At 38.7% G+C, this 27,235-nt stretch overlaps 1 protein-coding gene across 5 annotated transcripts in view; it reads right to left on the reverse strand.

The window, feature by feature from the left end:
* The window catches only part of VPS8 (VPS8 subunit of CORVET complex), a 319,158-nt gene that overhangs the window by 223,278 nt on the left and 68,645 nt on the right, over positions 1–27,235 (reverse strand). For all 5 annotated transcript variants that reach the window (XM_089910741.1, XM_089910739.1, XM_089910738.1 and 2 more), the window contains 5 exons: positions 22,388–22,462; positions 21,240–21,275; positions 20,261–20,351; positions 19,788–19,834; positions 18,715–18,804 (listed from right to left, as the gene is read on the reverse strand). In XM_089910741.1, coding sequence (XP_089766867.1) covers positions 18,715–18,804; positions 19,788–19,834; positions 20,261–20,351; positions 21,240–21,275; positions 22,388–22,462 — 339 coding nt within the window. The remainder of the gene's footprint in view (positions 1–18,714; positions 18,805–19,787; positions 19,835–20,260; positions 20,352–21,239; positions 21,276–22,387; positions 22,463–27,235) is intronic.

Consider the following 27,235-nt stretch of genomic DNA (forward strand, 5'->3'; position numbering starts at 1 on the left):
ACAAAGAATAAGAAGTAGACACAATTACCAACATAAGGAATGAAGCAGAGGATATCACAATAGACCCTGAAGATATCAAAAGGATAATAAGGGAATACCATGAACAACACTACACACATAAATTTCACAGCTTAGATGAAATGGATCAATTCCTCAAAAAAACACTATCACAGCTCACTCAAGATGAAATAGATCACTTGAATACCCCTCTAATTATTAAAGAAAGTGAATGCATAATTTTAAACCGCCCCCCCAAATCTCTATGCTCAGATGGTTTCACTGAAGAATTACATTAGAAGTTTAAAGAGGGCTTCCCTGGTGGCGCAGTGGTTGAGAGTCTGCCTGCTGATGCAGGGGACACGGGTTCACGCCCCGGTCTGGGAAGATCCCACATGCCGCGGAGCGGCTGGGCCTGTGCGCCATGGCCGCTAAGCCTGTGTGTCCGGAGCCTGTACTCTGCAATAGGAGAGGCCACAACAGTGAGGGGCCCGTGTACCACAAAAAAAAGAAAAAAAAAAGTTTAAAGAACTGATACCAATTCTCTAATCTCTTCCAGAAAACAGAAGAGAACACTTCCCAACTCATTTTGTGTAGTATTACTAACACCAAAATCTGAGAAGACATTACAAAAAGAGAAAACTACAGACCAAAATCCCTCATGAATAAAGATGCAAAAATCCTTAACAAGGGCTTCCCTGGTGGCGCAGTGGTTGAGAGTCCGCCTGCCAATGCAGGGGACACGGGTTCATGCCCTGGTCCGGGAAGATCCCACATGCCGCGGAGCGGCCAGGCCCGTGAGCCATGGCCACTGAGCCTGCGCATCCAGAGCCTGTGCTCTGCAACGGGAGAGGCCACAGCGGTGAGACGCCCGCGTACTGCAAAAAAAAAAAAAATCCCTAACAAAATATTAGCATACATAATTCATCAATATATAAAAAGAATTACACATCATGACCAAGTGAGGTTCATTCCACAGATGCAAGGCTGGTTCAATAATTTAAAATTCATCAATATAATGCACCATATTAACAGGCTAAAGCAGAAAAATCATATGATCATATCAGTCAGTGCAGAAAGTATATCTGACAAAATTCAACACCCATTCAAAAAAAACAACTCTTAGAAAAACAAAAAGAGAGGGAAATTTCCACAACTTGACCGAGTACCTGCAGCAAACATGCAGCTAACATTATACTTAAAGGTGAAAAATCAAATGCTTTCACTCTGACTAGGAACAAGGCAAGGATGTCAGCTCTCACCACTCTTATTTAACACAGTAAGAAGTTCTAGCCCTGGAAATACTGCCCTGGAAGTTCTAACCATGCAATAAAGGGAAAAAAAGGGGTGGGGGATTTGGGGGAGGCATAGATTAGGAAAGAAAAAATAAAACTATTCCTGTTTGCAGATAACATGATTGTCTACGTAGCAAATCCCAAGGAATCTACACAAAACTTCCTAGAACTAAGAAGTGGGTCCAGCAAGATTGCAGGATACAAGATAAACACACAAAAACCAATTATATTTCTATATGCTATTAGTGAACACATGGACACCAAAGTTAAAAATTCAATACCATTTACAACTGCAAAAGAAAAAAAGGGAGGAGAGGAGGGAAGGCAAGCAGGCAGACTGACTAGGTATAAATCTAATAATGTAGTCTAATGTACAGGAACTGTACTGAAAACTAGAAAATACTGATGAAAGAAATCAAAGAAGACTGTAAGACTCAACATGGTGGACTTCCCTGGTGACGCAGTGGAAAGAATCTGCCTGCCAATGCAGGGGACACGGGTTCAAGCCCTGGTCCAGGAAGATCCCACATACCGCAGACCAACTAAGCCCATGCACCACAACTACTGAGCCTGCGCTCTAGAGCCCGCGAGCCACAACTACTGAGCCCGCATGCCACAACTACTGAAGTCTGCACACCTAGAGCCTGTGCTCCACAACAAGACAAGCCACCGCCACGAGACGCCCGCACACCACAACGAAGAGTAGCCCCTGCTTGCTGCAACTAGAGAAAGCCCACGCACAGCAATGAAGACCCAACGCAACCAAAAATAAATAAGTAAATAAACAAAAGACTCAACATGGTAAAGATGTCAGTTCTGCCCAAATTGATACACAGAGTTAATATAATTTCTATCAAAATCCTCACAAGATTTTTTTGTAGATACAGACAAGAACTTTCTATAATGTATATGGAAAAGCAAAGAAATTAGAATAGCTGAAACAATTTTGACATGAAAAATAAAGTAGAAGAATCACTTTATCCAATTTCAAGGCTTACTACATAGCTACAGTAATCAAGACTGTGGTATTGGCAGAAGTATAGACACATAGGTCAATGGAATAGAAAGGAGAACCGAGAAATAGACCCACACAAATATGCCCAACTCATTTTTGACAAAGGTGCTAAAGCAATTCAATGGGGAAAAGGATAGATTTTTCAACAAATGGTGCTGGAGCACTTGGACATTCATAGGCCAAAAAAAATAAAAATAAAAACAAATAAACTTTGGTCTAAGTCTCATAAGTTATATAAAATTTAACTCAAAACATCACAGATTTAAGTGCAAACACAAAACTATAAAACTTTTAGGAAAAACACAGGAGAAAATCTTCAGGATCCTAGACTAGACAAAGAATTCTCAGACCTGTTGCCAAAAGCATAAAAGGAAAAATTAATAAACTGGACTTCATCAAAATTTAAAAGCCCCTGTTAAGAGGATAAAAAGAAAAGCTACTTACTGGGAGAATCACCTACCTGACAAAAAGCTAGAATGAGGCATATGTTTTTTAAAACTCTAGAACTATCAAAACTCAACAGTAAAATAAAAACAATCTAATTAGAACATAGGCAAAACACACGAACAGACATTTGACAAAAGAAGATATACAAATGGCAAATAAGCACAAGAAAAGATGTTCAACATCATCAGTCATTAGGGAAACATAAGTTAAACCACAATGAGGTTTCACTACACATCTATCAGAATAACAAAGATAAAAGAGAGTGATTTCGTCAAATGCTGGTGAGGACGTAGATAAACTGGATCACTCATATATTGCTGCTGAAAATATAAAATGGTACAACCACTCTGGGAAACAGTTTGGTAGTTTCTTAAAAAATTAAACATACAACTATCATATGATCCAGCAATCGCACTCCTGGACATTTCTCCCAAAGAAATGAAGGCTTAGGTTCACACAGAAACCAGTACACACAAGTTTATAGCAGCTTTATTTTTAATAGCCCCAAACTGGAAACAGTGACGTCCTTCATTGGGTGAATGGTTAATCAAACTGTGGTACATCCATCCATGTTATGGAATACAACTCAGCAATAAAAAGCCACAAACGTGATAGAGGCAACAACCTAGATGAATCACCAGAGAATTATGCTGAGTTTAAAAAAGTCAATTCCCAAAAGGTTACATACTATAAATTCTATTCATATAACATTCTTGAAATGACAAAATTATAGAAATGGAGAACAATTAATGATTGCCAAGGGCTAAAAAAGGGCTGGGGGCAGGAGGGAAGTAGGTATGGCTACAGAAGGGCATAATGAGGGATCCTGTGGTGATAGAAATGTTCTGTATTTTCACTGTACTGGTCAATATCCTGGTTATGTAGTTGTACAATATACAAGATGTTGCAAGATGTTCCCACTGGGGAAAACCGAGTTAAGAGTACACGGGATCTCTTTATATTAATTTTTACAACTAAATGTGAATCTACAACTATCCCAAAATTTAACATTTAATTAAAAGAAAAAAAAAGGATACACACGGCTGCCTGCCCCTGACTATTCTTACTCAACTCACTTAAATAAGGCTAACCTATCCAAATTAGCACTTTCAATCTGGCTTCTTAAAGAAACCAGGGTTTTATCAATTTTGAACATTTAAAATCATAAACAAAACATTAGTTAAAGCCAAATCTATTTCCTTATTTAAGCCTTCCTTTCCAGAATCTGATTATGAAGAGACAAGCCTGACTGTCCAGTGGATGATCCCTGGTGGCAATCTCCTAGATGCCTGAAAATGAGCTAGGTAGGATCAGTAGCTCCCCATCTTCCCAGTGGTAAGGGCTAAGCACTGACTCAACTTCCCACAGGATCTGCAGTCAGAGTTAGGCAGCTGACATTCCCAGGACTAGTATACAACGACCTTGAGCAGTTGATGCTCAAGCTCAGATGATCCCCACTTAACTCATTTGGAAGGCTGCTCTCACAAGAGCCCTAAAGAAAAAGAGAATGGAAAAAGACCAGTCCTTCTATCGAAGCAAAACCCTCAGTCCATCCAGCCAGACCTGGTCTACATATGCCAACCTATGGGATACTACAATATCAAGGGCCTAGCCCTCCTGCCTTTAAGTTCAGCCTATACTGTGTGCTGCTTGCTTATCTGACTGTCTTTCAACACAGACACAGTAAGCAACATCTGCTTTAAGAAGATTCCTCTCGGTCTCAAAAGCTTACAAGGCCACCCCTGAGAAATGGATGAATTTTTGGTCTCCAGAATCCAAAAAAAGTAAATATTTCTCTAATCTTTTCCTCAATGCACAGCCCTACAAGTGACCAAAGAAGATTGTTTCTCTTGTTAGGTATCTGTGTACATTTAAGATTAATTAAAGAAGACAATGTGGATATGTGAATAAAACTCTGAGCTAACAGAAAACCTAAATATGTAAGCGTGTCAATTGTCTGAGCGACTGAATAGATCATTTTATTGCATTGTGACTGTCTTACCATCTGCCAACTGAAGACATAATCTCTGCCTTTCCCTATTTCATAGGGATGATGTGAAAAGAAATGAGATAGCAGATGTAGATTCCTTTGCTTTCTGGAGCAATATAATTCACATAATTTATATTCTAAAAATCAATCAGGCAATGAAAACCACATTGTTTGATAATGATTCAAAATCCTAACAAAGCCTAGAATGTACATGTACAGCAAAGTAGATAAACATACCTGAACACACACACACACACACACACACACACCCCTCAGAAAGACAGACAGATAGATCAATCAATCGATCCCTGTGGGCTCTCAGAGCTAAGCAGCTGGCATTGTAGTATTAGTACACAAACAAAACACCGTGAGCAGCTATACACATATAGATAGCTCTCTGTATGTGTATATATGTATATGCATTTTTCCTTTTTTTTTCCTTTTCAGGTATGATGATAACAAAATAATCTTCTAGGAAAAATCTGACTCCCCAGAACCAACATTTTTAAACAAGCCTCAGGGATAAAGCAGTATGCTGGACACCAACACTGTTTTTCTTTCTTCAAAGCATCTCAGGGAAGCATGGGTTAGACAAGGAAAGCTCTACAGCCTCACCCTACATTCAGCTTTTAGTCTCTGTCCATTCTTTGGCATGAACTCTTAATACAAAAATATATGCCAACAGCTGCTGTAACAATGGCCTTGAATGTTCTCTCTGTCATGGAAATGTAAAATGAACCTGGAAAGAGAGCTTGGTAACAATGTAAGGCTTAACTCTGAAGATATTTTAAAATTACATTATTTTTTCAAATCTTTTTGGCCTGATTGATATTTTTTAAATGCCTCCGGTTTATTTATTATACCTCTACTTTGTTTCAGATAAATGTAGCAAGATAAAATAACCCAAAATACATGAAAATGCTTCCACAGTTCATTGGGCAACTTTAGAGTTAGAGAACACTGTTAGCAGGGAACTCGGATAACAGAGAAGCCAAAGGGACAGACTGTTTCCAGAGTCGTTAACTGTGTTGAATACTACTGAGGACCAATAAGATGAGGAATAAAAGGGACCACAGAATTCACAGACACGGAATGAGAGGGAGGTGAGGAGATGGAGACAGCGCATAAGATGTGTGGCTCTGTTAAGATTGTACAAACAAGAGGCATAAGACTATGGGAGATGGCGCGGGGCAAAGAAGGGATTTGTTTGCTGTTTGACTTTGTTTTGGGGATAGGAAAGACAGCCCGAAGAAAAGGCAAGGTTCAAGATGCGTGAGGCAGAGAGCACTTTAATTCCTTTTAATCTTACTAGCTAGTGTACAAATAAATTATAATTATAGGTTCAAATCTTTTTTAGATAAATAAAAGCCACAGCCTGTCAAAAACGTCATGAGATCCAAAAGTTATCTTCTGTAGTTAAGACAGGGCAAAATATTGATTGATCTTTGGAGGAAAGCAGAAATACTGAATGGCATTATATATTCTGACTCTAAGGAAAAGGTGAGACTCCTTCTCAAAGGTAAAGATTAAAACTGAGACAGCAGGCATTAGTGCCACCTGCTGGTAAAATGCAAATGCTCAGTATTTTGCCTGAGATAGAAACTAGTCTTAGGAATTTGAACTAATTGGATTAGAGGTTACCTGTTTCCAATGAGTTTCTCCATAATGATACAGAATTCTCAGACCTTCCCACCCAGCAAAACAAAGTCTTTTAAAAAACACTCCTGATTAGTTGGTCATCATCCCTTTACTTCAGTACATTCAATAGTAGGAGGCACACAAGTCCAAGACTTGTTACATCATCACTAGGTCATTTTAAACTGAAATAGACCTTCTCCTGATTTCTACCCACTTACATTAGCCTTCCCTCTGCTGCAATACAATAAATCTCCATAAGACAGTCCTTCACCATCTGAGAGCAGCAGTGTCTCCACTTACTTTCTCCTCAGATTAAACAACCCCAGTATTTTTTTTAACTGTTGTTTTTAAAACCTCCCACCATCCCAGTTGTGGGATGTAGGTCAGTCTGTCAACAGTCCATAAAATATCTTAGAGTTTTTATTTTCAACACATAGGCCAGTGGTACGATCACTTTCCTCTATCTGGGCCTTAACACACAATTGGCTCACACTAAGTTTGTGGTCAACTAAAATCCTGTCCAGCTAGATTTTCCCAATCCAGTATGCATGCAACTTAATTATTTGAATCTAGTGCAAGTCGTTTACCCTTGTTAAATTTCATCTCATAACAATTTTGACTGCACTTTGTCAAGATCATTGGGGACCTGATTTCTTGGTGCCATCTAAATTTGACAAGCCACTCCATAAATCTTCATCCAAATCAATGATAAAAACTTGGATATGAAAGATCCCTAGAAAGTAATTAATACTAAGCCACCAAGAATGCTCTTTGGGGAGGGATGTCCATCATCTGCAAATCTACTTACTGTTTACTGATCTACTTCAGCAATGAGGATAATGGAGAACTAAGAAAAATGCTTTAACAAAATCAAGGTGTTATGTAATAAGCACTGCTTGAATATAGTGTCCGGGGACTTCCCTGGTGGTGCAGTGGTTAAGAATCCGCCTGCCAACGCAGGGGACATGGGTTTGATCCCTGGTCCGGGAAGATCACACATGCCATGGAGCAACTAAGCCCATGCACCACAACGACTCAGCCTGCGCCCTACAGCCCACGAGCCACAATCACTGAGCCTGTGTGCCACAACTACTGAAGCCCGCGCACCTAGAGCCTCTGCTCCGCAACAAAGAGAAGCCACTGCAATGAGAAGCCTGCGCACAGCAACGAAGACCCAATGCAGCCAAAAAAATAATTAATTAAAAAGAAGAATATAGTGTCCTCACATTCCTGTCAAAAATGCACTTTATGAGTTTAGCAAGGTTGTTTTTAGGTGAACTCATGAAAAATTGCTCATAAACCACACTGGGGTTATCAGTGGGTAGTTTCCTATGTCCACTCTTCTTTTAAAAAATTACACTTTAAGAGTTAACCTATTTAATTATTTTATGACTGTTTTATGATTAAATATTTATGACTTAACACTTAAAACTGCAGATTTATGGTGACTTGTGCATGTATTTCACTCATCCTAATGGGCTGAAGATCACCTTTTCCAAAAGCAAATAGTCCTCCTGAGTGAAATAAACTGTGTCTCCTCTGCTTAGGCATCCATGCTTAAGTGAGTGTGTCTTAACTGAATACTGATCCAAAGTTACTTACAAATTATTAATGATAGCTCAGATCATTCAAACAGGATCCCAGGTTATAATTCCAGTGCGTCTTGAGATTTGAACAATCATGATGTAACTATATGAAATATATCCTGGGCTTCAACTTTTTTCTTTAATATATTTATCTGGACTTTTTCATTTTATTTTATTATTTTTTAAGATTTTCGTTCTTTCTTTTTTGATGTGGGCCATCCCCAAAGTCTTCACTGAATTTGTCACAACCCTGCCTCCGCTCTATGCCCTGGCATTCCTGCCGCAAGGCATACGGGATCCTAGTTCCCCGACCAGGCATCGAATCCGCAACCCCCTGCATTGGATGGTGAAGTCCCAACCACTGGACCACCCTGCATTGGATGGTGAAGTCCCTGGACTTTTCCATTTTAAAGACCATTCTCTGTGCTCATGAAAAAGGAAGCAAAACAAGAAGTGTTGCTCTAGAGTAGAGTGTAGAAGTCCAGATGTGGACTCTGAAGCCCAAGCGCCTGGATTCTAATCCCAGCTCTATCATTCACTAGCTATGTGACCTGGAACAGGCAATTCAACCTCTCTGTGCCTCAGTCTCATTGATAAATGTGAATAACGACAGTACCTACCTCATAGAGTTATAGGAATTAAATGAGCTAACAAGTGTGAAGGGTTTGTAACAGTGCCTGCCACACAGTAAGCAATAAAGACTTCAGATGTTTGCTATAATTATCATTCTTGATCACCTATTAACATCACCCCTTCTCACTCATCCTTTCCCTGCACTTGCTCTGAAAATAACAAAATAGTACAATGGTTAGTTAAGAGCTGGGCTCTGAAGTCAGAAAAACCTGGATTGGAGTTCTGTCCTCACCCTTTATCAGCAATACTACCTTGGGAAGTCACTTAACCTCTCTCAGCCTAAATTTCCTCATCAATAAAATGAGGATAAAAACAGTATCTACTTCGTGGTGCTGTTGTGAGAATTAAACAAAAATGAGGAGCTTCCGGGAAGATGGCGGAAGAGTAAGATGTGGAGATCACCTTCCCCCCCCACAGATACTCCAGAAATACATCTGCACGTGGAACAACTCCTACAGAACACCTACCGAACGCTCCAGAAGACCTCAGACCTCCCAAAAGGCAAGAAACCCCCCCCCCCACGTACCTGGGTAGGGCAAAAAAGAATAAACAGAGACAAAAGGATAGGGACGGACTTGCACCAGTGGGTGGGAGCTGTGAAGGAGGAACGGTTTCCACACACTAGGAAGCCCCTTCGCGGGCGGAGGCTGCGGGTGGCAGAGGGGGAAAGCTTTGGAGCCGCGAGGAGAGCACAGGAGGGGGGTGCGGGGGGCAAAGCGGGGAGATTCCCGCACAGAGGGTCGGTGCCGACCGGCACTTACCAGCCCAAGAGGCTTGTCTGCTCCCCCGCCGGGGCTGGGAGCTGAGGCTCGGGCTTCGGTCGGAGCGCAGGGACAGGACTGGGGTTGGCGGCGTCAACACAGCCTGAAGGGGGTTAGTGCGTCATGGCTGGCCGGGAGGGAGTCCGGGGAAAAGTCTGGACCTGCCGAAGAGGCAAGAGACTTTTTCTTCCCTCTTTGTTTCCTGGTGCGTGAGGAGAGGAGATTAAGAGCGCTGCTTAAAGGAGCTCCAGAGACAGGCATGAGACGCTAAGGCTGCTGCTGCTGCCACCAAGAAGCCTGTGTGCGAGCACAGGTCACTATCCACACCCCCCTTCCGGAGAGCCTGTGCAGCCCACCACTGCCAGGGTCCCGGGATCCAGGGACAACTTCCCCGGGAGAACACACGGCGCGCCTCAGGCAGGTGCAACGTCACGTCGGCCTCTGCCGCCGCAGGCTTGCCCCGCACTCCGTGCCCCTCCCTCCCCCCGGCCTGCGTGAGCCAGAGCCCCCGAATCAGCGGCTCCTTTAACCCCGTCCTGTCTGAGCAAAGAACAGACGCCCTCAGGCGACCTACACGCAGAGGCGGGGCCAAATCCAAAGCTGAGCCCGGGAGCTGTGCGAACAAAGAAGAGAAAGGGAAATCTCTCCCAGCAGCCTCAGAAGCAGCGGATTAAAGCTCCACAATCAACTTGATGTACCCTGCATCTGTGGAATACCTGAATAGATAACGAATCATCCCAAATTAAGGAGGTGGACTTTGAGAGCAAGATTTATGATTTTTCCCCCTTCTTTTTTTGTGAGTGTGTATGTGTATGCTTCTGTGTGAGATTTTGTCTGTATAGCTTTGCTTCCACCATTTGTCCGAGGGTTCTATCCGTCCGTTTTTTTTTTATTTTTTTTCTTAATACCTACTTTTTATTTTAATAACTTTATTTTATTTTACTTTATCTTCGTTCTTTCTTTCCTTCCTTCCCTCCTTTAGACAACGAATCATCACAAATTGAGGAGGTGGACTCTGAGAGCAAGATTTATGATTTTTTTCCCCTTTTCCACTTTTTGTGAGTGTGGATGTGTATGCTTCTATGTGAGATTTTGTCTGTATAGCTTTGCTTCCACCATTTGTCCTAGGGCTCTATCAGTCCGTTTTGTTTTTCTCTTAATAATTATTTTTTTATTTTAATAACTTTATTATATTTTACCTTTATTTTATTTTACTTTATCTTCATCCTTTCTTTTATTCCTTCCTTCCCTCCTTCTTTCCTTCCTCCCTCCCTCCTTCCCTCCCTCCTTTCTTTCTTTCTTTCTTTCTTTCTACTTCTACTAATTCTTTCTTTCTACTTTTTCTCCCTTTTATTCTGAGCCGTGTGGATGAAAGGCTCTTGGTGCTGCAGCCAGGAGTCAGTGCTGTGCCTCTGAGGTGGGAGAGCCAGCTTCAGGACACTGGTCCACAAGAGATCTCCCAGCTCCACATAATATCAAATGGTGAAAATCTCCCAGAGATCTCCATCTCAACACTTATCACCCAGCTTCACTCAACGACCAGCAAGCTACAGTGCTGAACATCCTATGCCAAACAACAAGCAAGACAGGAACACAACCCCACCCATTAGCAGAGAGGCTGCCTAAAATCATAATAAGGCCACAGACACCCCAAAGACGTGTACCTACCCACCAGAAAGACAAGATCCAGCCTCATCCACGAGAACACAGGCACTAGTCCCCTCCACCACGAAGCCTACACAACCCACTGAACCAACCTTAGCCACTGGGGACAAACACCAAAAACAACGGGAACTACGAACCTGCAGCCTGCAAAAAGGAGACCCCAAACACAGTAAGATAAGCAAAATGAGAAGACAGAAAAACACACAGCAGATGAAGGAGCAAGGTAAAAACCCACCAGACCTAACAAATGAAGAGGAAATAGGCAGTCTACCTGAAAAACAATTCAGAATGATAGTAAAGATGATCCAAAATCTTGGAAATAGAATAGACAAAATGCAAGAAACAGTTAACAAGGACCTAGAAGAACTAAAGATGAAACAAACAATGATGAACAACACAGTAAATGAAATGAAAAATACTATAGATGGGATCAATAGCAGAATAACTGAGGCAGAAGAACGGATAAGTGACCTGGAAGATAAAATAGTGGAAATAACTACTGCAGAGCAGAATAAAGAAAAAAGAATGAAAAGAACTGAGGACAGTCTCAGAGACCTCTGGGACAACATTAAACGCATCAACATTCGAATTATAGGGGTTCCAGAAGAAGAAGAGAAAAAGAAAGGGACTGAGAAAATATTTGAAGAGATTATAGTTGAAAACTTTCCTAATATGGGAAAGGAAATAGTTAATCAAGTCCAGGAAGCACAGAGAGTCCCATACAGGATAAATCCAAGGAGAAATACACCAAGTCACATATTAATCAAACTGTCAAAAATTAAATACAAAGAAAAAATATTAAAAGCAGTAAGGGAAAAACAACAAATAATACACAAGGGAATCCCCATAAGGTTAACAGCTGATCTTTCAGCAGAAACTCTGCAAGCCAGAAGGGACTGGCAGGACATACCTAAAGTGATGAAGGAGAAAAACCTACAACCAAGATTACTCTACCCAACAAGGATCTCATTCAGATTTGATGGAGAAATTAAAACCTTTACAGACAAGTAAAAGCTGAGAGAGTTCAGCACCACCAAACTAGCTTTACAACAAATGCTAAAGGAACTTCTCTAGGCAAGAAACACAAGAGAAGTAAAAGACCTACAATAATGAACCCAAAACAATTAAGAAAATGGGAATAGGAACATACATATCGATAATTACCTTAAATGTAAATGGATTAAATGCTCCCACTAAAAGACACAGATTGGCTGAATGGATACAAAAACAAGACCCATATATTTGCTGTCTACAAGAGACCCAGAGACACATACAGACTGAAAGTGAGGGGATGGAAAAAGATATTTCATGCAAATGGAAGCCAAAAGAAAGCTGGAGTAGCAATTCTCGTATCAGACAAAATAGACTTTAAAATAAAGACTATTACAAGAGACAAAGAAGGACACTACATAATGATCAAGGGATCGATCCAAGAAGATACAACAGTTGTAAATACTTATGCACCCAACATAGGAGCACCTCAATACATAAGGCAAATACTAATAGCCATAAAAGAGGAAATCGACAGTGACACATTCATAGTAGGGGACTTTAACATCCCACTTTCACCAATGGACAGATCATCCAAAATGAAAATAAATAAGGAAACACAAGCTTTAAATGATACATTAAACAAGATGGACTTAATTGATATTTATAGGACATTCCATCCAAAAACAACAGAATACACATTTTTCTCAAGTGCTCATGGAACATTCTCCAGGATAGATCATATCTTGGGTCACAAATCAAGCCTTGGTAAATTTAAGAAAATCAAGTATCCTTTCTGACCACAATGCTATGAGACTAGATTTCAATTACAGGAAAATATCTGTAAGAAATACAAACACATGGAGGCTAAACAATACACTACTTAATAACGAAGTGATCACTGAAGAAATCAAAGAGGAAATTTAAAATACCTACAAGAAAATGACAATGGAGACACGATGACCCAAAACCTATGGGATGCAGCAAAAGCAGTTCTAAGAGGGAAGTTTATAGCAATACAAGCCTACCTTAAGAAACAGGAAACATCTCGAATAAACAACCTAAGCTTGCACCTAAAGCAATTAGAGGAAGAAGAACAAAAAAACCCCAAAGTTAGCAGAAGGAAAGAAATCATAAAAATCAGATCAGAAATAAATGAAAAAGAAATAAAGGAAACGACAGCAAAGATCAATAAAACTAAAACCTGGCTCTTTGAGAAGATAAACAAAATTGATAAACCATTAGCCAGACTCATCAAGAAAAAAAGGGAGAAGACTAAAATCAATAGAATTAGAAATGAAAAAGGAGAAGTAACAACTGACACTGCAGAAATACAAAAGATCATGAGAGATTACTACAAGCAACTACATGCCAATAAAATGGACAACCTGGAAGAAATGGACAAATTCTTAGAAATGCACAACCTGCCGAGACTGAATCAGGAAGAAATAGAAAACATGAACAGACCAATCACAAGCACTGAAATTGAAACCGTAATTAAAAACCTTCCAACAAAGAAAAGCCCAGGACCAGATGGCTTCACAGGCGGATTCTATCGAACATTTAGAGAAGAGCTAACACCTATCCTTCTCAAACTCTTCCAAAATATAGCAGAGGGAGGAACACTCCCAAATTCCTTCTACGAGGCCACCATCACCCTGATACCAAAACCAGACAAAGATGTCACAAAGAAAGAAAACTACAGGCCAATATCACTGATGAACATAGATGCAAAAGTCCTCAACAAAATACTAGCAAACAGAATCCAACAGCACATTAAAAGGATCATTCACCATGATCAAGTGGGGTTTATTCCAGGAATGCAAGGATTCTTCAATATACGCAAATCAATCAACGTGATACACCATATTAACAAATTGAAGGAGAAAAACCAAATGATCATCTCAATAGATGCAGAGAAAGCTTTCGACAAAATTCAACACCCATTTATGATAAAAACCCTCCAGAAAGTAGGCATAGAGGGAACTTTCCTCAACATAATAAAGGCCATATACGACAAACCCACAGCCAACATCGTCCTCAATGGTAAAAAACTGAAAGCATTTCCACTAAGATCAGGAACAAGACAAGGTTGCCCACTCTCACCACTCTTATTCAACACAGTTTTGGAAGTTTTAGCACCAGCAATCAGAGAAGAAAAGGAATCCAAATCGGAAAAGAAGAAGTAAAGCTGTCACTGTTTGCAGATGACACGATACTATACATAGAGAATCCTAAAGATGCTACCAGAACACTACTAGAGCTAATCAATGAATTTGGTAAAGTAGCAGGATACAAAATTAATGCACAGAAATCTCTGGCATTCCTGTACACTAATGATGAAAAATCTGAAACTGAAATCGAGAAAACACTCCCATTTACCATTGCAACAAAAAGAATAAAATATCTAGGAATAAACCTACCTAAGGAGACAAAAGACCTGTATGCAGAAAACAATAAGACATTGATGAAAGAAATTAAAGACGATACAAATAGATGGAGAGATATACCACGTTTTTGGATTGGAAGAATCAACATTGTGAAAATGACTCTACTACCCAAAGCAATCTACAGATTCAATGCAATCCCTATCAAACTACCACTGGCATTTTTCACAGAACTAGAACAAAAAATTTCACAATTTGTATGGAAACACAAAAGACCCCGAATAGCCAAAGCAATCTTGAGAACGAAAAATGGAGCTGGAGGAATCAGGCTCTCTGACTTCAGACTATACTACAAAGCTACAGTAATCAAGACAGTATGGTACTGGCACCAAAACAGAAAGATAGATCAATGGAACAGGATAGAAAGCCCAGAGATAAACCCACACACATATGGTCACCTTATCTTAGATAAAGGAGGAAGGAATGTACAGTGGAGAAAGGACAGCCTCTTCAATAAGTGGTGCTGGGAAAACTGGACAGGTACATGTAAAAGTATGAGATTAGATCACTCCCTAACACCATACACAAAAATAAACTCAAAATGGATTAAAGACCTAAATGTAAGGCCAGAAACTATCAAACTCTTAGAGGAAAACATAGGCAGGACACTCTATGACATAAATCACAGCAAGATCCTTTTTGACCCACCTCCTAGAGACATGGAAATAAAAACAAAAATAAACAAATGGGACCTAATGAAACTTCAAAGCTTTTGCACAGCAAAGGAAACCATAAACAAGACCAAAAGACAACCCTCAGAATGGGAAAAAATATTTGCAAATGAAGCAACTGACAAAGGATTAATCTCCAAAATTTATAAGCAGCTCATGCAGCTTAATAACAAATAAACAAACAACCCAATCCAAAAATGGGCAGAAGACCTAAATAGACATTTCTCCAAAGAAGATATATGGACAACAAACGCATGAAAGAATGCTTAACATCATTAATTAGAGAAATGCAAATCAAAACTACAATGAGATATCATCTCACACCAGTCAGAATGGCCATCATCAAAAAATCTAGAAACAATAAATGCTGGAGAGGGTGTGGAGAAAAGGGAACTCTCTTGCACTGTTGGTGGGAATGATGTAAATTGATACAGCCACTGTGGAGAACAGTATGGAGGTTCCTTAAAAAACTACAAATAGAACTACCATATGACCCAGCAACCCCACTACTGGGCATATACCCTGAGAAAACCATAATTCAAAAAGAGTCATGTACCAAAATGTTCATTGCAGCTCTGTTTACAATAGCCCGGAGACGGAAACAACCTAAGTGTCCATCATCGGATGAATGGATAAAGAAGATGTGGCACATATATACAATGGAATATTACTCAGCCATAAAAAGAAATGAAATTGAACTATTTGTAATGAGGTGGATAGACCTAGAGTCTGTCATACAGAGTGAAGTAAGTCAGAAAGTGAGAGACAAATACCGTATGCTAACACATATATATGGAATTTAAGGGGAAAAAAATGTCATGAAGAGCCTAGGGCTAAGACAGGAATAAAGACACAGACCTACTAGAGAATGGACTTGAGGATATGGGGAGGGGGAAGGGTAAGCTGTGACAAAGCGAGAGAGAGGCATGGACATATATACACTACCAAACATAAGGTAGACAGCTAGTGGGAAGCAGCCGCATAGCACAGGGAGATGAGCTTGGTGCTTTGTGATCACCTGGAGGGGTGGGATAGGGAGGGTGGGAGGGATGGAGACGCAAGAGGGAAGAGATATGGGAACATATGTATATATATAACTGATTCATTTTGTTGTAAAGCAGAAACTAACACACACTATAATTTGTTGTAAAGCAGAAATTTTGTTGTAAAACAAAATTCATTTTGTTGTAAAGCAGAAACTAACACACACTATAATTGTAAAGCAATTATACTCCAATAAAGATGTTAAAAAAAAAATGAATGTCACACCCTTCACGTAGCACTTGGCACATAATATACGTATTCAGTGAATCTTTGCCAAAAGCCCTCCTTCGTGCCCCTTAGCATTTTGGTAGGCACAATCTGCACCAGACCAGCCTCTTTTCTGACAGTCGTATAGATTCTTGATGCTTTTGGCAAATATCTTTAGTTATCTGCCTCTATCCAACTCTGGTAGCTGTTCTGTGTTTTGTAGACAGATACTTCTCTCAACATTCCTTCCCATTTCCTTTCTCTTTGAATTGTTTGTGGTTATTACATCAGAATTTAAGAATTTCCTGTTCTTTGTGAACCTATTATCATTTTGGAGCCTATAACCATGAGACTGTGCCCATATTTTTTTCCCTAAAATATCTGCTTTCTAAAACACAGGATTCACAAATGTTATGTTTTCATCATTATTACAAACTTTAAAATAAATGATAATTTTCCTATCAATAATCTATCCCTTCTATTTTCCCAATCATTGGGAAAAAGTAAATTCAGGATAATGGTTCCCACCATCGTTTCCTTTACCACCTATGAGACTAAATGATTAATAAATTAAAAATGTTATCAGATACTCTTTTTAGCAGAATGAAACTTCTGACAAATATCTAGATGGTTAAAGAACACATTACTACTACAGTTTGTTTCTCAGTAAATTTTACAATCTTATGCTGAGATTCTTTCATATCTCTCCATCAGAATATCACTTTTGTTCCTTTCTTCTTTTATAGCTCTGTACCATATTCTTCCCCAGCAAGGTGGTTTCCATCTTATGTGTACATGCGCACACGCACACACACACACCCCTCATTAGCCCCTCCTAGCATTCCCTATTGGATGTTTCTTTTCAACAAAGTACATCTTCCAACGACCAGAGTTCTTACATGAGTACCATCTTACCACCTCTTGGTAACAGATACCTTCTGGTTAAAATACTAAGTTTTCTTTTCTATATATACTGCATTGATATACAAAATCATATATATACAAGGTACTGTTCCCAAACAGTTTTGTCCCCAAATGCCTTCTTTCTGCCATATGTTTTCCTCTCCTAAGTTATCTATTTTTATAATCTTATATAGGCTTCTTTCTCCTCTTTACTGACAAATGTAATAAGCCTCTAGCCAAAAGGCGGTACAAGTTACTCTGCCAGAAGCCCACTACTGCAGCATTAAAGAGTACAGTTCAGGAAACCAAATCCTGTTTTGATACCCTCCAACTGTTAACTGCCACATCTATCCTTGTCTTCCAACGTTAAGAGCAGCAAATGGAGATATAAAAAAGATATGAGCTGTGTCTGCTCCTCAGAACTCCAAAACCCTAGATTTCTTTTAAACATTTCCATTAATGTACACAAGAAAAGTTATTTTGACTAGATTGTCAACTTTAAGATAGCAAGGACTACTTACCTTTTACACACTACCGCCCAGTGCCTAGTACATGTTAGACCAGAGGCTGCATCCTTTGACCCATGGGCCAAGTCCTCCCACAGCCTGTTTCTGAATGGCTCACAGCTAAGAATGGTTTTTACATTTTTAAAGGGTTGTTTAAAAACAAACAAATAAAAAATCACTCAGAGGAATATGCGACAGAGTCCATATATACCCCACAAAGCCTAAATTTTCCATCTAGCCCTTCTCAGAAAATGTTTGCTGCCCCCCGTATCAGATCCTCAAATGTTTGTTAAAAGAGGAGGCAGGGGTAGGGGAGGGAGCCCTCAGAATGGGAAAGAAGACACAGATTTGCAACAAATATATTTTGAGATCACTGCAAATGGTGAAACTCTCATAATAAGCACTGTGCAGGTCTTTAAGTCATTCCTTGACTTCCATTTTCACTGAGTTTCAAGAGAAACTAAAGGCCGTTCATCAGTATATTTAAGAGATCATAATTTTTTTTTTTGGCAACATATCTAATCTTGAATCACAGGTGCTCCTAGGAGAACTAAATTTAAACCTTGGTAGTACAGTTCTTCTCCAACTAACCTAGTTAACATAAGTGTTAGTCATCAGCAAGGTGTAAGGTGTCAATTCTCAGGTATGTACCCTCATACATACATTCTTTCCTTCCATGCAGCACCAAGTGCCTAAGCACTAACAACCCACAACATTTTACTCATCTGTTCCCATGTGTCTGTACACCTGTTACCTCAAAATTCAATCACTGAGAATGCTCCACAAACCCTGTAATAAAGCTCTGAACACTGAAAAATGTTTAACCAAAACATGAAAGTCCCATTCTCATATAATATCAGAGCAGTAGTACTAGACCTATTCATAGCAATGTCTATTAGAAGCACTTGCAAAGGTGTACCTGAAAATGCTGCTCCATCACTTGGATTTTTCCCTGGTCTGGGCACTTTTTTAGAGCTCGATCTGCATAATGGAACAGGATTTCCACCATCTGTAAGGAAAACAGCTTTGTATATAAATTAAAGTATGTCTCTAAAGTTTTTCAATACTTAATATATGTGATCTTCTTAAATAATACAGAATCAGGCTTTGCTATTATATTAAAAATATAATTTAAAATTTTAGTGACTTTATTTCTCAGTGTTTTTAACCCCAGCCTAATTTCTTTCAGCCTCAGGGTTAGTGCCAATTTGCTAATCTTTCCTAATAAATACCTCCAGGTTCCAGACCTCATTAGTATATATATTGCTCAGGAAGTAAAAAGTTGAAGTTTAGCTCTTCAGTTATCCTCTGCATATGTCTTTCCCTAAAGAACACAGATAGCCAATACTTTTTTACCAGATACTGAGAAAATCACTTATAAGTCTCAGGATTGACCAACTTCTGTGTATGTTTTCTAAATGTTTATACTAATTTGGAATCTAATTTTTACCAATGCATTTGCACAATAAAAAGGGGGAGGAATGACTATAGTAAATGAATTCAAGCAAGTCTAGACTAGGAAAACAAAGCTGGTCTTAAATATTAACATTAACCATATTAATGCTAATTAATAATGATAATAAACATCAGGCCTCTCTGCTCCCTCAGGCAACACAAACACTTGCACATATAGTATTTCTCACTATTACTAATCAGTTTATAAAGACCAGCAAATCTCAACTTTCTATGGACTATAATTAGGTTCAGAGATAACCCAGATCCCTGGGTTTTTTACTCCTCCTACTGTCTGCTGTCTTTTGGCTATTTTACTATCTATAATTTTCATGAGAGTGAGCAAGGGAAAAAAGAAAGGGTGATAAGAAGGAATTTAAAAAGCACTCAAGATAACACCAAGGAATTACAATCTGACTTGTTTTCTTTATACACTCTCTTCTTAACTATAGTCATTTACCTAATCACGCCCAAGATTATTAGCAAATACCAAAGGCAATCTGCACTGTACCCCAGTAAAGACCCTATTAAAATACTCACCCGATCTGCAACAACAGCCTTTCTCTTACTGGCATCCCCTGATAATCCTGCAGAGAAGCAAAATCCAGCGTAAATACAAAGTTAATCCATATCTTCAGGAATGAAACTGCCCTGGTCTTCTACTGATAACCTATGCTAACAGTAGATATAACAATCCTTAGGTATCAAAATGTTGGATAATATGCCATAACAGGTACACCTCCCATCTATTGGACCAGACAGCTTATCAATGTACTTCCCTTTTGTTCTAATAATAAATTTTCCTTATGAAATGAATTTTAAAAGTGACATCTAAAATTCTATATCCTGTATTCGTCATTAACCTTTTTCACTGAAAGTCTGTAAGGTTTGATAACATCTTGCTTATAAAACACTTGAACACTAAGTCAAAAGTGTTCTGGAAGTGATTAGTATTATCCATTTTCCCTGCTCCAGAAAAACAACACCTACTAACCGGTGTTCTGTTAACTTACCCACTACTGCTTTTGCTTTTCCTTCATGGAAAGACCATGCAAGAACCAAGGCTTCTGTAAGACAGTCTTGTTTCAGGAGGTGATCCACTCTCTAAAATGAATAAATGAGAGAAGACAGACGCCTCTGTCTGACCAATCACCAGTCAAAATCCCTATTCTACCTAATATCTTACCAGAAGTTGCAGCTTAGTAGCTGAAATTATTCCAATAACCATGTGAATATCTTATTTCCAAGAAAAACAATTTCTTAAAGCACTGGATAGTACAGTGACTGTATAGGCTAGTATAAGCAGCCACAAGGCCTAAATATGAAAAGAGGAAACAGCTAGAATGTCACTGTAGCAGAAACAGCTAGTTATCACAACATCCATTCACTTCCTCCTCTTTCGTAACAAATCCCAAGTTTATTTGAGACAGCAATAAACCAGCTAAAGAACATTTTTAAGACTCCCTTGTAGCCACTTGGGGCCATGTGACTAAGTTCTGGCCAATGATAAGTGGAAGTGCTATCTGGACCTTTCTGGGATGTCACCTTAAAAGGCCGGAGCCAGCCTTCTCTTCTCTTTCCTCCTTCCTGGAATGTGGATTTAAAAGCTGGAACTCCAGCAGTCATATTGGAACATGAAATGACCTTGAGACTAGAATCCACACACAAGGATGGCACAACAGGGTAGTATGCCAAAGACCATGGAGTTGCCATACTAGCCACAGACTGCCTACCTCCAGATTGCTTTTACATGAGAGAGAGTTCTTTTACACCACTGGTATTTTGAATTTTCTGATATATGCAGCCAAACCTTATCATTAGTTATAGTCAGTTTTATCAAATCAAGTATATGATAGTTACAATGGTTTTGATGTACACTTCTGAAATTAAAAAGCACAAATCCAAATACTCTTTTTCTGCAAAGTCAGAACAAAAAACGTTAAGATGCTCTCAATTCAATAGTGCTAACATATAAAATTACTTTGAACTCACCTCTCTCCAGCTCCTCAGCATCATCACATAAACAGACTGGAAAACAAAGAGATGGAAATTAAAATTATCATCTTTAACAGACTTGTTTGAGAGACACATTTGTCTCAGTCCTACATTTCATTTTACATCTCTTTAAGTAAAAACATTTCATACTACAGTTAAAAGTATTTACTAAAGCGTCTTCAAGGGCCCACGTTAAAGAGTAAATCAAACATTTAAAGGTCAGTAAGTCTACAGTCCAAGAAGGGGAGTTAATTCCACGGACAAGGAAGAAGGAAAGTCCAATCTCCCAACATGTTTCTCCGTGCTAAGTTTTTTTTTTAATTTATTTATTTATTTGTGGCTGCACTGGGTCTTCGTTGCTGTGCACGGGCTTTCTCTAGTCATGGAGAGCAGGGGATACTCTTCGTTGCGGTGTGTGGGCTTCTCATTGTGGTGGCTTCTCTTGTTGCGGAGCACAGGCTCTAGAACGCAGGCTCAGTAGCTGTGGCTCATGGGCTCTAGAGCGCAGGCTCAGTAGTTGTGGCGCATGGGCTTAGTTGCTCTGCGGCATGTGGGATCTTCCTGCACCAGGGCTCAAACCTGTGTCCTCTGCATTGGCAGGCGGATTCTTAAACACTGTGCCACCAGGGAAGCCCTCCATGTTAAGTTTAAAAAAAAAAAAACCCACAGGAACAAATTGACATACAAAAATTTCCTATTCTAAGTCAAATGTCTCAATGCGTTTTAATATACCCTAAGATGATCTAAGCTAAAGGACATCTTAATTACATGTCAAATATTAATGATAAGGTATCTTCCTGGTCATGAAAACATAAATGTGAAGGAACATTATGAAAGTATCCCTCTGAACAAAGAAAACCAGAACCTAAACAAAAGTAAAAATACAGTATGTCTAAAAGTAGAGGAAATAAATTAATTAGTTGTAAAGCACAGAGAACTATATTCAACATCTTATAATAACCTATAATGAAATAAAAGGGCAGTCTTAAAAAAAATTAATTAAAAATCATCTAACCCCTAAAAGTTTTCGATTACTGCTAATCAGTATTCATTCTGTAATGCGCTGCCCTCTTTACCAGCAACCTCCTTCAGCCCCTACTAACCTGACACAAATGCACACCAAGTCACAGAGTGGAAGAACTTACTTTTGTCCCCAAATAAAAGATCTGACCACCATAGCTACTGATGGATTGATAACAAGCCTTCTCTCCAACCAAAGCCTAAAAAAAAAAAATTTAAAGGTAAAAATTACATGCATTAGGAGTCTCAAGTTTTAAAGAATGTGGATTACAGAGACAACATGGTTTCATCCCATAAGTGAGTGGGGGAAAAAAATGTGAGTCAAATGCCAGTCTGTCAGTGGAAGTGCCATGAAGGACAAAGTGCAAAAAGTAATTCTCTGCTTATATACGGTCTCTTTATTTTTCAGAGTAATGCGTAAAGGGAAGAACATGCCAACTTCTAAATTTGAAGCAAAATTGTTGCAACCTGCCCACTACTGGATGACAGGCAGTCACTGCTTCTGGCAAAGAATAGGGCTAATTGAAATGGTACCTCCAAGTTCTTTGAAATAAATATCAACAAAAAACACAAGAGGAAACAGGAAGATAAAGCAGCATAGTATATGAAAGTCAGCACAGCCCAGCAAAATAGAAACGAAACCTCCTGTCTGATAAATCTGGTTGCAAATTCTGGCTCTGTCACCCAATAGGTGACAGAGTTTAAACAAGTTTCAAACTTCTGACAATTACATTTTTCCATCTTTGAAAACCATGCAGTTTCTGGGAGGCTTAAATACATTAATATTTATAAGTCTCCTAAAATATGTAAGTGGTCAATACTGATAACTAGTAATTTTTCTTAACTTTTTATCATGAAAATTTAAAAATATATACAAAGGTAGAGAGAATAAAATAATGAACCCAATGTAGCCAGTAACCAGCTTCATTAATTATCACTTCATCACCAATCTTGTTTCATCTATATTCCCACTGACTCCCCTATAACACAGTAAAAATTCTGAAGTAAATCTCAGATCTTGAACATCTCATTTACAAAAATTCAGTATATGCACAATAAATAAATCTTTTCTAACGTAACCACACTATTTCATTGACAGGCTTTCAAAAATTAACAATCATTCCTCCATGTCAAATATCTGATCAGTGTTTGGATTTCAAATTGTCTCATAAATGTCAAATGTTATTGAGGTTTCTGTTCTTTGTTTCTACCTTTCATTTGTTTAAATCAAGACCCAAATAAGGGCCACACACTGAAGCTGGCTGATGCATCTCTTAAGTCTCTTTTAATCTAAGAGTTTGCCTCTATCTCTCACGGTCCTTTATTTTCCTTGAAGTTTATTTGTTGAAGATGCTGGCACACTTATTCCATAGTTTCCTACTCTCTGGATTTTGCTAATGGCATCCCCATGGAATCTTTTAACATGTTCCTCTGCTTCTGTATTTCCTCTAGAAGATCAGAATCAGGGTTTTTTTTGTTGTTGTTTGGTTTGGTTTTCTGGTAGTACCACTTTAAGTATGACGTTAGCGGTAGGATTTCTGTAGATGCTCTTTATTATCAGGCTGAAGAAGTTCCCTTCTATTCCTAGTTTGCTAAGAATTTTATCAGGGATACAGAATTTTGTGAAATGCTTCTCTACATCTTTTGAGATGGTATTATGACCTTTCTTTTACAATAAACTAAATCAGTGAATTACACTTTTTTTAAAAATAAATTATTTATTTTTGGCTGCATTGGGTCTCCGTTGCTGTGCACGGGCTTTCTCTAGTTGTGGTGAATGGGGGCTACTCTTCATTGCAGTGTGCGGCCTTCTCATTGCGGTGGCTTCTCTCATTCTGCAGCACTGGCTCTAGGCGCACAGGCTTCAGTAGTTGTGGCACGTGGGCTCAGTAGTTGTGGCTTGCGAGCTCTAGAGCACAGGCTCAGTAGTTGTGGCACGTGGGCTTAGCTGCTCTGTGGCACGTGAGATCTTCCCGGACCAGGGCTCAAACCCGTGTCCCCTGCATTGGCAGGCAGATTCTTAACCACTGCGCCACCAGGGAAGTCCCTACATTGACTTTTAAATGTTAAACCAGCCTGGCATGACTTGGATAAACACCATTTGACCATAATTACTCTTTTTATACATTGCTGGTTTCTATCTGCTACTATTTTAAGGATTTTTGCTTCTCTGCTCATGAGATCATTGGTCTATAGCATTCTTTATTGTAATGTCGTCGGTTTTATTATCAGAGGTAAGCTGGTGTCATAAAAAGAATTACATGCTCTCTTTTTCTCTATTTTTAAAAAGATTTTTGTGTAAAATTGATATTTTTTTCCTTGAATATAACAGACTTCACTAGTGAAGCTATCTGAGCCTGGACTTTCTTTTAGGAAATCAAGTTAATGTACAGCCACACAAGCACAACCACTTAGATTTTCACCTCTTGAGTCAGCTTTGGTAATTTGTGCCTTCCAAAGGATTTTTCCATTTCATCCAAAATTGTTTAATTTATTGGCATAAAGTTATTCATATTATCTTTTTAATATCTTTAGGCTCCATAGCAACCGCACCTCTCTCATTCCTGTTATCAGTAATTGTGTCTTCTCTTTCTCTGGATTAGTCTCACTGGAGGTTTATCAATTTTATTTATCTTTTAAAGAACAAAATGTATTTTCTTTGATTTTCTCTATTGTTTGTCCATTTCCTACTTAACTGATATATGTTCATCTTTATTATTTCTTCCTTTTATCTACTTCAAGTTTATTTGCTCTTCTCTATTTCCTTAGATAGAACCCTAGATAATTGATTTGAGATCTTTTTTTCTAATGTATTTAACGTTATAAATTACCCTCAAATTTTTTTCTTTTTTTTTAATTTATTTATTTTATTTTTGGCTGCGTTGAGTCTTCGTTGCTGCGTGTGGGCTTTCTCTACCTGCGGCGAACGGGGTCTACTCTTCGTTGCGGTGCACGGGCTTCTCATTGCAGTGGCTTCTCTTGTTGTGGAGCACAGGCTCTAGGCGCACGGGCTTCACTGGTTGCAGCACACGGGCTCTAGGGCACACGGGCTTAGTTGCTCCATGGCATGTGGGATTTTCCCTGACCAGGGATGGAACCCGTGTCCCCTGCATTGGCAGGAGGGTTCTTAACCACTGCACCACCAGGGAAGTCCCACACCCTCAAAATTAATTTAATTATAGACCACAATTTTTTTCTGAAATACAGCTGATTTACAATGTTGCGTTAGTTTCAAGTCTACAGCAAAGTGATTCAGTTATACATAAATATATATTCTTTTTCAGATTCCTTTCCCTTATAGATTATTAAAAGATATTGAGTATAGTTCCCTGTGCTATACAGTAGGTCCTTGTTGGTTATCTATTTTACATATGGTAGTGTTTATATGTTAATCCCAAACTCCTAATTATCCGTCCCCCTCTTTCCCCTTTGGTAACCATAAGTTTGTTTTGTATGTCTATGAGTCTGTCTTATAAACAAGTTCATTTGTATCATTTGTTTAGATTGCACATACAAGTGATATCATGATATCTGCCTTTCTCTGGTTTACTTCAGTCAGTATGATAATCTCTAGGTCCATCCATGTTGCTGCATTATTTCATTCTTTTTATGGCTGGGTAATATTCCATGTATACACCCCATCTTCCTTATCCATTCATCTGTCGATGGACATTTAGGTTGCTTCCATGTCTTGGATATTATAAATAGTGCTTCTATGAACATTAGGGTGCATGCATCTTTTTGAATTATAGTTTTGTCCAGATATATGCCCAGGAGTGGGATCATTGGATCATATGGTAATTCTATTTTTAGTTTTTTAAGGAACCTCCATCCTGTAGCTGTGCCAATTTACATTCCCACAAACAGCGCAGGAAGGTTCCTTTTCCTTCACACCCTCTCCAGCATTTATTATTTGTAGAGGTTTTGATGATGGCCATTCTGACTGGTGTGAGGTGATACCTCATTGTAGTTTTGATTTGCATTTCTCTAATAATTAGCAATGTTGAGCATCTTTTCATGTGCCTATTGCCCATCTGTAGGTCTTCTTTGGAGAAATGCCTTTTTAGATCTTCTGCCCATTTTTTGATTGGGTTGTTCGTTTTTTTGATATTGAGCGGTATGAGCTGTTTGAGACCACAGCTGTTTGATATGCTGTATTTTCACTTTCGTTTAGTTCAAAATATATTCTAATTTCCTTTGAGATTTCTTCTTTGACTCATAGGTTATTTATAAAAGTGTTACTTAATTTCCAAATATTTGGGTTTTCTCCAGATTTACCCTGATGATTCCTTCAACAATTTGCTGTAGTTTGTTTTATGGCCTAGCATACAATCTATTGGATGCTCCATGTGCACTTGAAAAAGTTTGTAATTTGCTTTTGTTGGGTGGAATATTCTATAAATGTCAGTTAAGTCAAGTTGGTCAATGATTTTTTGCCTTCTATACGCTTGATGGTTTTGTCTACTAATTCTATTACTTACTGATAAAGGAGTTTTGAAATTTCCAAACTCTAATTGTGGACTTGTCTGTTTCTCCTTTTAGATCTGTTAGTTTTAGTTTCATATATTTTGAAGGTCTGTTATTGGGTGCTTAAACCTTTAAGATTGTTATGCCTTCTTGACAAATTAACACTTTTTTATCAATTTGAAATTTCTCTTTATCTCTGACAATATTCTCTACTCTGAAATCTACTTAATCTGATATTAAAATAGCCATTCTAATGATTAGTGTTTGCATGATATGTCTTTTTCCTTCCCCTTACTTTTAACTTGTCTGTGTCTCTGTATTTAATATGAACTTTTTGTAGACAGCATATAGTTGGTTCTTGCTTTTTTTATCCAGTCTGACAATTCTTGCCTTTTAACTGAAATGTTTAGACTACTTCCATTTCCTATAATTATTGATATAGTTGGGTTTAGATTATCTTATTGTTTTCTACTTGTATTACCTCTTCTTTTTTTATGCTTTGTTGA

Source organism: Delphinapterus leucas, chromosome 4, assembly GCF_059928025.1.
Source record: "Delphinapterus leucas isolate spDelLeu-1000000601 "Yukka" chromosome 4, BTC_Dleu_Yukka2, whole genome shotgun sequence".
In the NCBI taxonomy this organism is placed as follows: Eukaryota; Metazoa; Chordata; class Mammalia; order Artiodactyla; family Monodontidae; genus Delphinapterus; species Delphinapterus leucas.